Source organism: Sander lucioperca, chromosome 14, assembly GCF_008315115.2.
Source record: "Sander lucioperca isolate FBNREF2018 chromosome 14, SLUC_FBN_1.2, whole genome shotgun sequence".
In the NCBI taxonomy this organism is placed as follows: Eukaryota; Metazoa; Chordata; class Actinopteri; order Perciformes; family Percidae; genus Sander; species Sander lucioperca.
In genome coordinates, this window is record NC_050186.1 from 18933748 (window position 1) to 18952031 (window position 18284).

Sequence of the window (18284 nt, forward strand, 5' to 3'; positions counted from 1 at the left end):
TCACTGTGCAGCAGAATGATGTATGTGCAGTTTGACACTAGAAGGCTGTTTTCACATTCATCTTCTGAAGGGGAAAAGTTTATCTGTGCTCACAATATCTGACATGTTTCATTGAGAGGAGTAGATGTCACTTTAGGCATTTATAATTTGGTAATTGAATTTTCTTTGTCTTAAAATGTGGCTGGAAGAGATCTTTAACTTTAAAGTCCCTATGGGGATATTTGTCTTGTAAGGTGAAACACACAACACATACAGACTCTAACATAAGATAAATAAAAGATAATAAAAATACACAAAACATACAGAACATGTGCTAAAATCCATCACACAACTCACATAAAATTCAAGTGACATAACATAAAATCAAGGTTAAAACTGGACTAAATTTGGCTGAGAATCGGTTGGTTATAAAATGCATACCTATAGTTTTAACAGCGTTTAACTTGGACCTGCTTCACTTTCACATATAGTCATTTAAAGGCCATTAAAACAAAGACTATATGTAACCTACTGTATACATACTCCATATTTAGCATTTATAAGCAGTATACAACACACTACTTTAACACACTATAATGTAGGTATAAGCAGATACAAGTGTTTATTAATATATTTGTCAACTCCATGTGAGCATTTATAAGGAAAACACTGTTGTACTTATATACAATATGTATTCATAGGAGAAGTTAATAAGTGTTTGTACATTAAAAAAATACATAAAGATGACCTTATATCTGCATACAACTGCTTTATAGTGTGTTTTTAGCCATTGATTAAATATGTGTATACTGCTTCTGACTGCTAAATAGGTCAAAGGAAAGTGTTACCCACAAAAAAAACATACTTTTCAACCTAGTTTTGTCTCATTTAAACTGCTTTTGGTGTTCTTTGTTGTAACACACAGGCTATTAACACTCTAGGACTCAATGTGTAAGTATTATAAAACTATATAAAGGGCTGAAGTAACTGGAACAACAGTCACTGTAACCTTGTTATTAGGTTAACAACACCATGCCATCATGTGGTTGTTGTGATATAGAGGCATGTTGCTGTACAGTCAAACCTACATTAGGCCTACAGTAAAAATAACTTAAGACATCACCATAACATGACGGCCATCTCTGTCCTCACATTGTTTCTATTCATTCTTCATGGTTTCCCTTTTCCTGCAGTCCCAGCCCAGTTTAGGAAGTGCTCACTCAGTCCTGTTTTTCCCAGAACCACAGTGGCAGTGAGAGGATGGGAGGAGGAGGAGAAGGAGGAGGGAGGAAGAGGAAAACAAACATCACATAGGAGGGTCGGAGGAGGGGGGGACAAATTGGGAGGGCGCAGTGTCCAGCTTCTTCACCGAACAGCAAACCAGCAAAAAGGTAAGAATAAACCACAACCTGGTGCTGATATGTTCACACGGGTCTGTGTCATTTGACTTATGCAAGCGGCAAATAGGAGAGGAGAGCAAGGGTCTGAGGTTATTTTTACCGAGAGGACACAGCACTGATAATGGGGTGAGCGTTACATAACGCCCAATGTAGCCTACATGAAATATTCCTGGGTTTTTCTGCATTTTTATTACGTTGAGAGGAAATATCGAGTCTTTTTTTTAACCTTACCGCTTCCCTGTAGATGAATTAGGATGTAAAACGGTCGTGTATTTTTAACCTTATATTCATCGCTAAGCCGTAAATATGCAGCCACTGAGCGCCATTGGTCGCCTGTTTTCTGTTTTCCGTCGTCGTCCGTGCAAAAACGGGCATCTTTTTGCACAGATAAGAAACCTCCACCCGGCAGCAGGACCGTTTTGGTATTATTTTTTCTCTTTTTTCATCGCATGCTTATGTTTTCGCATGTATGAAATACAGATAGCCTATATTATTAATAATGGCCTAATCCTAAACAGACTACGCATTATTCTAACACATTATAGATTTTTTTTTAATTTAAATTTCAGCTTTAGAGCGATAAATATGTCAATTTTTCACGGAGAATCAGCTTTTTCTCCTCACGATCATCAAGCATCTGTTTGTACTTGCATGCTGCACGCGCGCTCCCGACAAAGCCACAGTCGGCTCGATGGTGTTTTAAGCCCCCAACGTCGACTCCAAGGCACCTAACCCCAACCTTAATCTTAACCCTAACCCTAACCATTGCCTAATCCTAGTGCCTTCCAGAAAGCGCTGCCTGGAAGGAGACGTTGGGGGCTTAAAACACCAAACACCCACAGTCGCTGTCCTTCAGCACCACGTGAACGCGCATGCAGAGAAGAGGAGAGGGGTATTGATTGACAGCAGCCTGAAGTCAGGATTAGAGAAATTTCCATTCTGAGGAGACATGTAAATATTTGATGCTAATAGAAATAGAGTGTGCAGACCAGCCTGTAGTTCTAGAAATTATAAACAAGGAGTTTTGTGTGTGTGTGTGTGTGTGTGTGTGTGTGTGTGTGTGTGTGTGTGTGTGTGTGTGTGTGTGTGTGTGTGTGTGTGGTGCGGTGGTGAATTAGATTTAATTTTCCTTTTCATCAGTTTAATTGTTGTTTTGGTTCACCCATGTATATCTAATGTGTTGTGTGTAATGCAGCTCCTTTAGCAGATACTTTACATTTTTGGTGAACATTTCCTAAAGTGTGCTTTAGCTTTGTAGGCTGCTGATGACGTATTTATGTATCCTCTATGCAGCTGCTGGTTTTGACAAAATCAACTTGCAGAGACTGGGAAATTGCTTGGCTGATAATGCAGTTAAAAGCTTGGCTTGTTTTGAGAACTCCAAGATTTAAGTCCAAGATTTAAGAGTTGTGTATGGAACAGCATGGGATTAATAAGATGTGTTTTGTCTGGCAATCAAACTCGTGAGACAAACAACAGGAAAACAGAGCTGTTGTTGTGAAGAGAACAGTGTGCATTTGTTGTAGTGTTTCACCACTAAAAACCTCAACACACAAACACAAAATAGGTTTAAAAACACTCTTTTGATCACTAGATATCATTTGTTTGCTGGGTAACATTTGTATATACCTGAGTAACTTGGTACAGATGCCAAAATGATACTTTACTAACTTCATTTTCAAAAAAAAACAAAAACATTTTAACATTAAACAGAACAAAACAAACTTTTTGTCGTTTCAGTGAGGCTCAGTCAAGGTCAGTGATGCTTCACCATCAGGACCAACCTCTGAACTCGGCCTATGGAGGCAAGGGAGGCTCCAACAATGGCTCCTCCTCCTCGCTGCGAAACAGGAAGTGTGACAAAGATGGTAACTTCAACTTCCTGCCAGGCAAAGATAATGAGGGCTTCACGGGCAACGGAGGAGGAGACGAGAACCAAAACCTGGTGCGCCCCCGCAACTTGGGCCCGCTGGGTCGCGACCCTCCCAACTCCTCATCGTCTTCTGGGTATCACCACAACTCAGGGGTCCTGTCACCGCGCTCCCGCATGCCCTGCTGGAGCCCCCTGGAGCCACTGCCCGAAATTGAGAACGGGGATGACGGTTATGGCCGAGTGCCTCCCGATGGAGCGGAGGAAGGTAGGATGCAGGAAGAGGAGAGAAGGGTGATGATGAGCCAGAATGAGGAGAAGCAGAGAGAGAAAAAGGAGCTGCGGAAGAGGAAAAGCAGCTTGGGTTTCAAAGGAACGGAGAAAGAGGAAGACAAGGCAGAGCTGGAAGACGATGATGAATGGGGCGACAGCGACTCTGAGTCTGAGTTCAGCTGCCGGTCTGGTGGCAGCATGTCCTCCCTCAACATGGACAGTGGCGGCGAAGGGATGCTCATGGGAGGCTGGGACCGCATCGGAGTTGGGGAACCAAAATCCAACCACCAGGAAAATGACCCAACCAGAAACGGCAACAGAGAACCAACTGGGAAACACAAAAGCTTCAGTCACAAGTCGCTGACAGGAAGCAACCTGGGAAATGTTCTTGAGGAAGGAGCAGAAGAGCAAGACGACAATGATCAGTCTTCAGACTCGGACGGCGAGATACCAGAGCTGATGGATGCGGTGTGGACGCTGCGAGACCGCGAACGCTTCAAGGCCCAGGAGATGGAGAAGCACCAGGTGCAGCTGACCATGTACCGCCGCCTGGCACTGATCCGCTGGGTCCGCACCCTGCAGAGCCGCATCCAGGAGCAGCAGAACCGCCTGCAGTCCAGCTTTGACGTCATCCTCACACAGAGGAAGGAATTGCTGCGCATGGGCGCGGCTGCTGCCGTGGCCAATGCCGCGTCCGCTACTGCTGTCAGCCAGTCATAAAGAGAGAGAGAGAGAGAGATGGGAGGAACTGAAACAGGAAGTGGTTAGAGACGTTTTTGTTCCGTTTGCTTCTATGCTGAAGACATTTCCCCTGGGGGAAAAAACACAATCCCCCATCATCTTGTCTGACATTTCTAAGCTTCACACTCATGTCGTTGATTGTAATGACAAAAACCTGTGTTTTTGTTGATTTTCTTTACTGGTGCCCCACACAGAGCATCAATAAATGTATCTGACTCATCTTCAGTCAATTGAACACTGAACTTTAACCCCTACGTCAAGCCAAAATGTTTTCTGGTCAAATACGATGAACACTTTGTTGTGAGATTAATATCAAAAATATTTTGTGTGTTTGCTGTTCTTGTTTGTCTTGACCTGTCTGTAGAAAAACACCTGCTATACCAAAAATGTATTGGAGAATATAATGTAGATTTAACATTGTTAGAGATGATTTATACCCTGAGATCATGCTGTAAATATAGAGAGATAAATTAAGAGAGTAAATTAAAAGAATAAATAAAATGGTTGTATCTGATTTGTTTGTGTTGTCTGTTTGTGTGCACATTCCTAAGACCTGCTCTAATAAAAATGTTTTTGTAATCAGATTTTTAATAGATAAATCTGAGGGGAAAGTCCAAGGAGTTGGCTGATAAAAGCACTTTAAGAGCCCAGAGCTTCATTTCATTCCAGATCAGCATGTTGATTTCAAGGAGCAGTTTTATCAAAGCTCCCTCAGTGCAGATATGACTAAAGAAGTGTATTTTTTTTAATCTTATGTAGCTGTACTTGCTGTTCTGGAGCCCCTGGGCAAATGACCTTTCAGCTAACAATTGCCTCTTTGTCAGCTGAACAAAGTTGGTTTGTATCGGCTCATCGCACGGGGTTGGGGAGTGTATGTTCTGCGGGGAGTGTGATAGCCGTGTGAGGCTCAGGCGTCAATCTTTATGGGCATGGCTGCTGCCGCGGGCACTCCGAGATCATCTCACCTCCTTCCATGTGCATGTATGTGTGTGTGTGTTCAGAGAGAGATACCAGCCGCAATGCCACCCTATAATCTCCATCCTAAGCGAGTGGAGGGGGCCCACGGGGAGCCTGTTAGTGTGCGCCCCGGGGCCCTGCAGGTCCTATCCGGCCGCGCTGAACAGACGCTGGTCCGGTTACGCGCAGGAGAGCCAAACCCCGGGGCAAGTTTGGGATAATCCCCGGCTATGCCTTCTAACTAACTCCGGTTTATGTTTGAAGCTTATCGCCTCTCCTGGACGCAGGCATCGCAGAGAATGTCTGAGGCGATTTACATAGGCCCTATTGATCCCTTGTTCATTGGCTGAAGGTTGGAGGTTTGAGAGGCATCAAAGCGCGAGGATAACATGTTTACACCGGAATAGTGACTTGTAAGCAACGTGCAAGCAGCCACCTCTAAAAAAAGACATTAAGAAGGAACAAACAAGCCTTTGATGGTGATTATGTAAACCACCGAGACGTGATTTTAGGGTAGTTAGAGATGTTATAAATTCATCCAAACAAAGCGCATGAAACACGGAGATAAATGAGCCTAAAAGCTGCTTTAACTCACACAGGGATATATCTGATCAGTTTCACCTCGGGAGAAAGTGTCTCAGTGTTTTTAGACCAATGGCAGTATTCATTTCAGTAATATCCCCTGGTGGTATGCATATTAACTATGTCCTCCAGTTAGTGAGACTAAAACAACAAAACTAGTCAACAAGACGTCAGTTCTTCTTTCTAATAAGACACTCTTTATAAACAGTTAATAAGGAGTAATCGTTTTTATTAATGGTTAATAAATCATTTACTAATAGTTTATTTATCAGTTATAATCCATTAATTAGATCGACTTTTAGTTGTGAAAAATCTCTCTTGGCATTATAGGTTATCAATAGCCTAAATTCCAAAATAAAATATTTCTAAAAAGTCATCAAACAGCCAAAGAAGTCATCTGTACCTAATCATAGATGTACCTCTACAATGAATTGCTAATGTTAAAAGTAGGTAAACTGGTGGCTGGGTTGGTTCAGTGGTAGAGCAGGCGCACATATACTGAGAGGTTTATGCCTCGACGCAGAGGTCCAGGGTTCGAATCTAACCTGGGACAATTTCCTGCATGTCTTCCCCCTCTCTAAAAAGACAAAGAAAGTGTCCACGATAAACACCATGCAGCTAGACCTGGTAAATCAACATTTGGGTAATGGCTTACTGATCTAGCATTATGGTTTATTAATCAACAATAAATCCATTAGTTATGGCTAATAAAGGGTACCGAGCTTTGCAACAGAAAAACGACTCCATAATATGTGTATCAATGTGACATAAAAACTGGATGTAAACTGTGCATGATTGATATATACTTTCCTCACCCAGAACACGCTCCTCAGTCTAAGTGGGACTCCTGCTGCGGGTTCACTGACTGTGCCTGTTTCTTTCTTTGCACACCTTCTTATTCAGTCAGTAATAAAAGGGAAGGAAGACAACACATGAAAATGACAGGTATGTTCAATGCAAAACTTCCTGCAGAGCAGAGATGTGCACATACAGCCGGGCCTCGTGGCTCCCCCATGGCGACATGGAGGGGCAGGAGGAGGATCTGTAGTTTTATATTTTGTAAACCACTTCATCTTCTTCACAACAGTAAAAGCACAAGCTACGTTTTAATGTCTTTAAATGTTTTTTTTCCCCTCCCACTGCAATGTCTTTATCCCTAAAAAAAACAACTAAAACTTCTACATATAGCCATTGTAGCCTATTTAGATTTTTTAATCCCACTAAAGAAACCATATGATGTTCTAATATTTTTGAGTTTACCAGACATCTCCTTGACAGAAACATTTACATGACCTCCTTAAATGCAGCTTATGACTGACTGATAAATATGCCAGTATAGACTTAAATACCAACATTTTCAGAAAGAAGTAGTAGCCCAATCTATGTATGTAATTTATTGATTGAATTTAGGCTTGGTGATTCAAAAATACACAATATTTCTGCACAGCACTATGACCAATGATAAAATCACAATAGAGAATAGAAGCCTTATTGTTTTTTTCCACTGTGGTCCTCACACTCATAACAAAAAACACAACATGAAAACCATCCCTAATTTATTCTTTCTATCACTTCAGTGTACACTTGTGTACACAAAAATACAAAAAAAAAAACATATTCCATGATGGAAAAAGAGCAGGAAAAGGAACATGAATTGTTTATTCCCTGTCCCTTTAACACCAGTTCTAAGAAAACATACATACAGTGAAGGAGTGGCAAAGCTTACACGTTTCTTCAAAATAAGCAGGCTACTAATGACTGAAACCCCCTCTTTAGAGAAATAGAGAAATGTGTTTTACCAATCAATCATGATTTAGAAAAGTAGGGACAGTATATGGATAATAAACAAGTTCTAATGGAGTATTTTAAGATTATTTTATCTGTCTGGGTTAAACTCAGATTTCCTGACTTGTGACCTGACACAGCTGCTGTCAGCAACAGAACAATCTTCCCAAAGATTTCCTGCTGAAAACATAAAAAAAAAAATCATCCTTGAGAAATTTATTTTTTTCATACTTCATGGACACGCTCATTTATCTCTGACCCAGAGCACACACAGGAGCTTCTTTGTGAGGATAACGGCAGAGAACAGTGTCCACTAGGGGGAGACACTCCATCACAGACACTCCGGATCAGACCGTCACCTGCTGTTGGTTCTGTGTTTTGACACTAGGGGGCAGCAATGTGCACATGGGGGGGGATCATCCAGCAGTGGTGCACTTAACAGGGGGACTACCTGGGATGAATGAAAGGGTTCCAACTGGGATGCAATAGACTGTTTTCCACTACATGTTGAATGATGAAGCAGTTCCTAACCTGAGATCAGAACATGAGAGGGGCCATTAACAGCATGTAGAAATAAAGAAAAACGTATTTCTATTTCACAAAACTATAATTTTTCTTTCAGACGTTCCTCAAAATCTTTGCTTTGTTTACTTGAAAACAAATATTGAGATGAAACAAGGAAAAAATCACTTTTGTTTTGTTGAACTGGTCGCAACCTGTAGATGTAATAGGCTTTGCAATGACGAGGGGTTGCAAGTGGACATGGCTTTATTTAAGAAAGAAAGAAAGAAAGAAAGAAAGAAAGAAAGAAAGAAAGAAAGAAAGAAAACTCACTTAAAAACATCCAGTACATGTCCATGTTGAATAATTTCCCTCCATGTTTACTTGTGTTTAACACAGAAAATTGTCAGAAAGTCTGCAGTCTAATGTAGCTCTACATTGAAAAGTTATCTAAACATTTGTGACATCTTCCAGATATTGTGGTACCAACTGAACCAACGTCGTCATACTGGTTTAACTGGTAAACCAACCAAAGTCAGTGGGTTACCGTTTTAAATGTCATTTTCACATCCAATTGTACAACTAACAATACAATTGTGACAGTTTTAAGGTAATACCTAAACTTGTTGTGTCTAACAACAGAATAACTGCTTATTTTGACCCAGTTTGAATGAATAACCCAACATAATGTAAAAAAAAATAACACTTTCAATGGATCAAAACAATCCATTAGTACTGGGTTAACATTTAAAAATGTTTCTCTACGTAGTTTTTTTCCTTTTCTTTATTATCAGCACACACTGATGAAACAAATAGCAAAACTTAACGTCTAAATTCAGCTCCTCTCTGCCCTGTAATGAAAGCAGCCCTTGATATGTTGTACATTCATGGCTGCATAAAGCTTGAATTCTTCCTTCTGTCAGATTTATCTCCCTGTCTATAGACAGGTTTATCTTTCTGTCCCGCTAAAAGTCCTTTCAGATTAAGATTCCTCAAGACACAATCAGAGGTCTGTGGTCTTGTATTATGATGCCCTTGACATGAAAAAGTTTGGGAACCCCTGCTGAAAGCCTCGGCTTTAGCTGTTGTGAACACAGATATACATATATACCCTATCATGCTCTCTCTCTCTCCCCTTCTTGCCTCTGCCTGATGTAGTGTGACAGTGTGTTCGCCCGCAGCACTCTGCTGGCGTGGAAACAATCAGCTTTGACAGAAAGGGGGTGGTAGTGGGGAGGATAGAGGGAGGTAGAGGAGTAGGGAGGGATGAAGGGAGTGAAGAGGGGTGGAGGGAGGGTGGAGGGGGAGGCTGCGGCCCGAGGCCTGTGTATGATGAACTGGATAGAAAGACCTGTCGTCAGAGGAGAAACAACACAACACATAAAGATAGATAGATAGATAGATAGATAGATAGATAGATAGATAGATAGATAAATAAATAAATAGATAAATAGATATGTTAATAATAAGAGTGGCAGAAGAGAATGAAACACATTTTACATATTATTTAGTCAAATTCTGTGAAAAATCACAGTTGAAAATAACCAAAAATTAATTATAATGTTAAAATATTTCTGAAAATAAGCTTTCTTGAAAGTTGTGTTATTTTGATAAAGGCTGCAGTGCATTTAGCCTACTTCAGCACAAAGAGCTCTACTTTTTTTTTTTATTAATTAACTATAAAACCCCACAGTTACTTTAATTCAATTTAAAGGCATGAACATTTTAAGAAATGGAAATGTGTGTGTTTAAATGTATAGAAAAGTATTTGCTAAAGGTTTTTTGCTCTTTTGTTTATTGTGAACTTCTGAACTGAAATAGTGGGTGTTTTAATGTGTAGAAATTAGGTGGGGTTTTTTTTTTATGATTTTTGCTCTCTTTTTTATTCCTGTTCTTTTTTTTTGTTGGTAAATGTTGCTACTGTGTTGGATTGTTTTCATACAATAATCTCTCCCGAAAAAAGAAATTTCGATTTCAAGAGACTACCTAAAAACACAAAAATGTGTAATAATTCAAAGAGAAAGGAGGAGGTTCCCATATGAATTACACAGGGGAAATGTACCTGTTTAATTATCTTAATGTCTTGTTGTATTCAACTATTAATTATCATTTTGCATTATTTTGCTCATTCCTGCAGAGCCCAATTATTGAATTTAAATAATTAAGAGTCTCATCAACAACAGATTTAGAAAATCTTATTATTGTTCTTGTCATCCATTGTGCTCTAACGTGGCTTAATTTGAGCCTAAATTGAAAACCATGGACAAAAACGAAACATTATCAAAACTTTAATTGACAAAGAAGACAAAAACAGGTCAAATCCTTCTTCAAAATGTGAAATTTTATTAACCAAAACACCTAATAATGTGTTGTAACAACCTGTTGACTGAAACCAACCACGCAGCTTTTAAGGCCTTCATGACCCCAGTGTCAGTCACCCACTTGACTCACTTCACTAATTCAGTTAGAGCAATCAGGTCCATTATGAGGACCCCTTTCAAAACGCAGCATCTAGTCAATGTTTGATTCCAGGACTTGAAGCTTGTGTGTGTGTGTGTGTGTGCGTGTGTGTGTGTGTGAGGAGGAGGAGGGGTGTGTGTGTGCTGATGGTTCAGCTGCCTCGTCTGCTATAACCAGCTAATAAATATGAAAACAGCAGGTTAAAACTTTTTTATTCGTCCCGTGCCTGAAAGGATTATACCCTTCTATAGAGTCCCGTGAAAAATCTCTCAAACCTCATAATGCCCAATGTTGTCCCATAAAACTGCGTTGGACAAAAGACGGAGAAAGGGGGCTTTTTCACGCATAAGGGGTTTTCTCAAGAGCACATTGAGGGGAGCCACGGCCCGGACCCGCCCATAGATTATCTGGCTGTCAGTGAAAGCGCGGCTGGGAGCGGCAGGTGCGTGTGCCAGGCACGGGGGGTCGCGGGGGCCCCGGTGACCATGCAAAGGGTGGTGAACTATGGAGAATGCGAACGCAGCTGCCGGCAGGAATGTTTGCAGATTGTCACTTCCATTTAACTTGCTTTTCTTTTCTCTCTCCCCCTTCTCCCCCACCCCCGACCCAGAGATGGAGCCAGTCTCCCCAGATTTCCCTCCCACTACCAAGCCACAGAGATAGGGCTAAACGGTGACACCCTGTCCACAAAAGCGACAAGCGGCGCAGGTCGTCCCCGCCTCAGCACCGTGAAATCATGGATTAAACTGATAAGAAGCAAGAACGATACAGATCCCACATTTTTTGAGCGAGTTTTATGGCACTAAGTGAATGCCAAGTAACTCATAAGGCAGGGTTAGCACACTCATTAACTCACTCAGAGGCTTCTTTCATACAGGTTATTGGATTTCAGGTTTTTGAAGCGCACATCAACATATGGTGGTCTGTAGATGAAGCTAAAGCTGTTTAATAATGCAGCTTATGAATTTATCTCTGCAACTTTGCCAAAAAGTAATCAAATAACAAAGAATGAAAATTGTATACACTTTTGTCATATTGGCCTTTTATGGAAGCGTAACCCCTTATCTTAATTTTCATGCATTTCAAATAAAGTGTGCATTATCACCAGAATTAATTTATCAAAGAAGATCATCCCCGTGTTGACCCATGCAGGCTGTGTCTGTGCCTGGAAATGGCCTCTTTGCACCATACCTTGGTCTCTAATCTCTGTCGTCCAAACTGTGTCCCCTTTCCAAACTGTGGCCTAAGGCTATGTGTGGGTCCGCAACATAATCCCCTCAAAACTCTGCAGTCCCTGCTATTCCACTGGGGTTTGGTAAAAGTGCGGCACAACGCTGCTTTTTCACACCATCTTCTAGCAAAAAAGGGATTAATGTCGCCACCATTATGAATAATGAGAATGAATAACAAACAGCCGTCTGTTTATCCCACACGATTAAATAAAGGAAAGAGTTTCCTTGTGCTTTTGTTGTTGAACGGTTTTTAGGGTGTTTGTGGAGGGGACAGAATGGGATGAAATCAGTGTGTTAAGGTACCATCTGATGCTTTTAGCCAAAGTATTGGCACTGAATTTATCTCCTAATTAATGTCTAAACAGGGAACTAGGGATCTACCGATACTGTTTTTTCAAGGCCGATAACGATTTTTAGTAGTTAATGAAACCGATAACTGATATTTGGAACCGATATGCATATACAGTGAAAAGGAAAATCTTCAAGTCAAAATTAATATTTTAGAACACAAAACTTTGTTTAAATGCTTTAAGCAATTATTTAAAAATTAGAAACTTTCAACATAATACACAGTAAAAGATAGTCAGATAGTGTTGTGGGCAGAACATTAAGTCAGACTCACTGCCAAAGTAGCGCACTTTTAATTACTTAACTTTATCGGTTATCAAGCAAATAAAATGCAGACAGATAATCTGCAAACGGCAAAAAAAGGGCTGATAATTGGCCAGGACCGATAATCGGTCTATCCCTACAGAGAAATGTTACTTCTGTATGTTTTTGTATGCAAAGAAGGCAACAAAAAATGAGATTTATACCACAAAAAGAAAAAAATCATGTGAACATAATGCAAAATGGACACGGCCGTAGCCACCACTTTTCCTCTTTTTGCTTAGTATTTTCCATCACACATTGGCTCAAAACTTAAACCATGGGATAAATGAGCGACATTGCTTTTAGCAGAAATAACTGATGGTCAATGTGATGAAATCCCATAAAACATGAGAAATGAAGAACACTCTTGGACCTAAGTGTCCCATCTACATTTCTTTAAAGTGTCTCCAATGTATCATCACCTTAACAGCTTCTCCTTCTTTTTGCTCAGTATTTTCCCAACACACACTGGATCACAGACTCTGTATCCACAGCTGCCAAAACGGAAAATGCAGCTCGGAACGAGGATATGAAAATGAAATATGAAACAGTGGTGTGATAAACTGGTAGATAATCATCTTTTCATTAAACTTTCATCCCCAGTTACTTAAATATTCAAGAGCCCAATTACAGAGCTTGTATCTTTCTCTCTCATTCTCCCTCACTCTGGCTTTTCTTAACAAGAGCAGTCAGGGAGAGAGAGAGAGAGAGAGGAGGGTGAGTGGCTTAGGGGATGAGTGAGAGCATCATTATGGAGCGGTCACAGGGGGGAGAAAGAGATGACCCGTTGTCCCTCATCGAGGACAGGGAGCAGCAGGCCTGACGCAAGGCCTGTCCAAATACCGGGATAAGAAAGAAGAGGAAATAGAGATGGAGAGGGACAGACAGGCAGCAGATAGACATGTAGCAGTGTGCAGCCATGCAGGTCGGATGGATGGAGGGATGGTGGGAGACAGAGACAGAAACAGACAAGATGTATGTGGAAAGATGGGTGCATCCTGATGAGCGCCACAAACAGAGCGCATGACTCTCTCTTGTCTGCCTGTTTCTCTGCATGCGTGTGTGTGTGTGTGTCAGTGTATTAGCAGTCAGAGCACTGAAGCCCACGGGCGATTCCTGTGTGTGCTTGCGATAAAGGGAAAAAGGGAGGAAGTATAACGGGGGGAAGTGGGGCGTGGGGGGGGGGGTGAGGGGAGGGTGAGAGGAGAGATGAGGAAGTTGGTTGGTTGGGTGGGGGGGTGTTTGGTTGTGGTGTATATATGCAGAGAGTGAGAAAGAGAGAGAAAAAAGAAGAGAGAGGAAAGAGCATCCAGCAGAGCAGGGAGCTTCCTCTGTGCTGTCAAAGCCTCTGGATCATGTCCCCATTGGTCTTTCTCTCTCTTACACACACACACACACACACACACACACACACACACACACACACGCACACGCACACGCACACACACACACACACACACACACACACACACACACACACACACACACACACACGTTCCCTCATCCAATTGCTCCCTTCTCCCTCAAACCAACCCCTCTCCTCCCTCCCTCCCTCTCATGAAAAGAGTGTCTTGGCAGGGTAATTAAGAATGGCCTCTAAACACAGGAGAATGGCAAGAACGCTCCAGATGAAAGTAAATGATTAAAATAATTACAGGCTGAGAGCTGACGAGCCGGAGTGTGGGGTGGCCGCCGGACATTTGTCGGTAATTAGATAATTAATCTGAATGCAAATGATGAGCCCTAACGAAGCAGTCAAGCTGAACCAGCGACAACTGCCGTGAGTGAAATGTGGGGAGGGAGGGGGGAGTGGAATAAGCAAGAGGAGAGAGGGTAAAAAAAACACATGAATATGAGTGTAAAATATCCAACCTCCCAAAAATCAGCATGAACAGACCCAAAAGCAAAAGCCAGCACAAGCAGAAGCAGCAGCATTGTAAATCAATAACTGTTTCTGGCAGTGGCAGCTCAAAACACTCTCACTTCACTGTTTGTAACTTCAAGTCGTAGTGACAAGCAGACATGAATAACTTGTTAAAAATATACAAAAAGGCAAGCCACCATGTGTTGTGCTCTGCAAAAAAAAAAAAAAAAGTTAAAACATGTCTCATCTCCCAGGGAGCTGAAATTCCAAATGAAGAACATGAAATGGCACCTGAGGAAGAAAACAGAGCACGCTTTGCACACCCTAAAATGTGTGAGCAAATTGTGGATTTACTCGCTCGCTGCTACACACTCATTATTCCTCTGTGTCTCTCTTCCTCACACTCACAAATACTATCAGCATGTGTATGTGCTCTCAGCAGATGTAAATAACCAACTGCATAGTTTATTCAGAGATGTTTTTTTTCTTCCCTAAGTTGGTATAACAGGTGAAGATATACTTGTCAGCATCCTCTGCAACTACTGTGGATCATTTCTTTAAATTTAAATAAAGATCTTCAGGGTTTATTTATTCCACCTATATAGTTGTGACAGCTGGCAGTTCTGTCTGTATTTTAATTGGGCACTATGAAAAACAACAATTATTATAAAGGCTTGTGCCAATAACTTAAATAAAGAGCATCTGGGAAGTAAACTTCAACACCAGCATAAACCAAGTGGCTCCCAAATCTTGCTACAAGACAGCTGTGAATCTTTTAATGGTATCAAGAGAATAAACCCCATAATCTAATCAAGTGATGGTAAATAAAAGAGCAATTATGTTGCTACAAGGGCTTAACATTTTCAGTACTACTGCAGAGTTGTATTACTTTACATACTTCTTTTCATCTCTTACTTTGTGGAATATCAACATCTTTCAATGTTTTTCTACAAAACCTAAAGAAACCAAACAAGAACTTTTCCCAGGTAAATTAGTCTAAATAGTGGTAAAAAGAGTACAAATCTGAGCATTTGGTACTTGTGGCAGTTTTTGATAAAACCAAAAGTAGTAGTGCTACAGACACATTTTGCTCAGAACCCTCTCTAAAATGTTGAGGTTCAATACCCAGCCCTATAGTTGCTCCTATCCCTTAATAATACATGATTTCATAGAGGAATGGGAAAATGGGTGAGATCATTACTGTTTGGTTTACACTATAACATCTTAAGAAACCAACTAGAAATCATACATTTTGTTCTGTAATGTTGAAAACCTGTGATGACTTTGTTATAGAAACAAAAAATGAAACTACCAAACTTGGACCCACAATACTCCATTCAGTGTATCTAATATAAGGAGAGAATGCTGCACAGTCAGAGGCAGACATGACAGTTGATAACACCCCCTTCCACTCCTTAGTGCAAATTATGCAACACATCCACTTATACCTTTAAGAGACTCTAGAGGAAAACGTTTTACCTGTCCACCTCATTAAATCCAGACAGATCATCCACTCACTCACTCACTCACTCAGTCATCATAATCACTTGAGACAAATGCCGTGCTTAAGAATGTGTTGCTAGTCAGCATGCTTTGTTAGCTTATTAAGGCCCTTTGCAGGTTAACATTATCAGTAACAAGTGCCATCATCCTCCCCCAAAATCTCAGCCGTCACAGTAACATTTTATTGCTTTCAGCTGATTATATAAGCAGATTTTTAATGACATTGTCTCTTAACTGGTGTGTCACGCTTTAAGCTTGGACATTACTTGAGATTTTGCTTGAATATTACAAACACAAGAAGTTATTGAGGCCAGATTGATAATTGACTGTTTTGGGCCCCTTTTTTATGCAAAGGCTGTGTGAAATTGTAAATACTGCAAATTTGTTTTGTGGTTTTATTATTGATGTTACTAAAACTATCACTGAAAATACGACAAAATCTCAAAATTGTTTGGCAGAATAAAGGATTTATGTGAAAAAGACAATATGACTAAGAAGAACCAACAAGTACTTAGTCAATTCTGGAGATTTGGTTGAATATTTATTTACATTTACAGGGAAGCATTAGCAAAAATTAAAATGGATTTGCTTTTATGTTTAAGAAAAGAGAGCATAAAGTGTACAGTCTAAGAACATCATTGGTGCTGTCTACAGTCTTATTCTGACCTTGTATACCACTTATATGTGGATGTAGAACATCATTAAAGGGTAGTATCCTGGTTACAGACCTCTTAACTGCTGCCCACATTTGTTGTTTTTCAGTGATTCAAATATTATGAAGAAATACAAAATCCCAATTCAGTCTATTCAGTTTTTCTCCTGATAGAAAATTGTCCCTTTCTATCTCTCAGATCCTACCCTGCAAAAAATGTCTCAAAGTTTACAATCTACAGCTTCCACGTGTGATTACAATCCATATTAAACTGTCTGTCTATGTATCATGTGCACAACCAGTTTGGGAATACAAATTAAATTAAAACAGTCAAAGCCTATTTAAAAACAAACTTACAAAATGCTGTTTTTTTTCTCTTCCAAAAAAAGCTGTATGTTTTCAATAATAACCAATACAACCATGCACAACGAACATGCTTTAGGTTTTACTTGTCTACTGGTCATCTTGACCACATGATGACTTAAACAACACATTAGGAACAACCGAACATATGAAACTCCAAAAGAAATTCTGAATTTACAATAGAGCAGGAAATATACAAAAAAAGTTAATCTTTTGAGTATGAGGCACACAGAGGAGTGTTGTCCTCCCAGAGTCAGTGTTTTCCCAGCATGTCAGAGACAAAACATGCTGCAATAGATTTCTTCAGTCTGTCAGTCACATTATTTAACGTTACTCCACGATCAACTCAAAGTCCTCTGCCTCCTCAAACTCTGCGTTCATCTGGGCAGCCAGTGCGTCCAGCTCTGTGGTGCCTATCTGCTGGACCTTCTTCCTCTTCCTCCTCTTCTCCTTCACCAAGGCCACTCCAGGGATGTTTTGGTCCGGTTTGGCGAAAGTTGAACCACAATCATCCGCCTCAAGCAAAGACGTGAATGAGTTCAAACCAGACAAGGGTCCAGAAACCTCCAGACCTGTCTTGGGTCGCTCGACTCTCCGGACCACCTCGGGGGTCAGCTTCTCAAAGCCGAACATGGTCTCCCGGGAGTCGGGGCTGTTGAAGGACTTCTCACTGAGCCTGCTGTAGGAGCGGCGTACTTTCTGGGACCAGACCGCGTCCTCTGGATCCACTGCCGGCTGTTGGGGATGAGGAGGGGGCGGCGGTGAGGAGGGGAGGATCGGTGAGAGAATAGCGGCCTTCTGCTTTTTCTTGGCCGTGGAGGAGCTCCTACGGTCTGGGACAGGATCAAGGGTGGATACATTCGGCTTCTTCTTTTGGCTGCTTTCCGACCCCGACCGTCTCAGTGTGTTCTCCTTGTTGTGCTCCGACGGTGCAACTGTTTTTCTGGGTGCTATTTTTCTCACCGTGATGGAACGTTTAACAGCGACGGAGGCCAGCGCCATGTTGTTGCCAGTTTTAACGTTAGCCTGAGGAGAACTCAACCGCGGTGACCGTCTTCTCTGCCAGCCGTTAGGGTTATTAGGTTCCGCCATTATGTTTTGAAGCGTCCCTTCGTTCATACTGACTCCTTTCCTGGTGAAATAACCGATTATCGTTGGATTTACTTTACAATCGATAGAGTTGTATCGCCACACGAGTAACACAACAGCAATCCGCTCAAATTGCCCGCCCGGCGAAGTCTTCTTCTTCTTTGAGGCTTATTGGCGGTTAGCAATCGATTTGGGCATTACCGCCACCAACTGGTATGGAGTGTGAAGAAAAAAAAAAAATAATAATAATACTGACAAAAAATAATAAATACATATCTAAACTCATATATTCTCAATCATATTAATTTGTCTAGGATACCACTTCCTATCCTTGTAGTTCTTTTCTAATAATAAATAAATATATCTGCTGTGGCATGCCTGC

The 18284-nt window shown here is 41.0% G+C and overlaps 2 protein-coding genes across 4 annotated transcripts; one reads left to right on the top strand and one right to left on the bottom strand.

Moving 5' to 3' along the window:
* Nucleotides 1-1093: 1093 nt before the first annotated feature.
* Nucleotides 1094-4764, top strand: LOC116047222 (UPF0500 protein C1orf216 homolog). 3 transcript variants are annotated; one of them, XM_035991704.1, is made up of 2 exons: nucleotides 1094-1369; nucleotides 3118-4764. In XM_035991704.1, exons 1-2 carry the CDS (start codon nucleotides 1109-1111, stop codon nucleotides 4240-4242), a joined length of 1386 nt encoding a protein of 461 aa, XP_035847597.1. In that variant the 5' UTR covers nucleotides 1094-1108; the 3' UTR covers nucleotides 4243-4764. The 3 variants fall into 3 exon arrangements, with proteins under 3 accessions (XP_035847597.1, XP_031151722.1, XP_031151721.1); XM_031295862.2 differs by lacking the exon at nucleotides 1094-1369 and adding an exon at nucleotides 1377-1505 and having other exon boundaries at nucleotides 3120-4764; XM_031295861.2 differs by lacking the exon at nucleotides 1094-1369 and adding an exon at nucleotides 1571-1801 and having other exon boundaries at nucleotides 3120-4764.
* Nucleotides 4765-16320: 11556 nt separating this feature from the next.
* Nucleotides 16321-18227, bottom strand: cdca5 (cell division cycle associated 5). The gene has a single exon (XM_031295859.2). The coding sequence runs from the start codon at nucleotides 17930-17932 to the stop codon at nucleotides 17144-17146; it is 789 nt and encodes a 262-aa protein (XP_031151719.1). The 5' UTR covers nucleotides 17933-18227; the 3' UTR covers nucleotides 16321-17143.
* Between the last annotated feature and the right edge of the window lie 57 nt (nucleotides 18228-18284).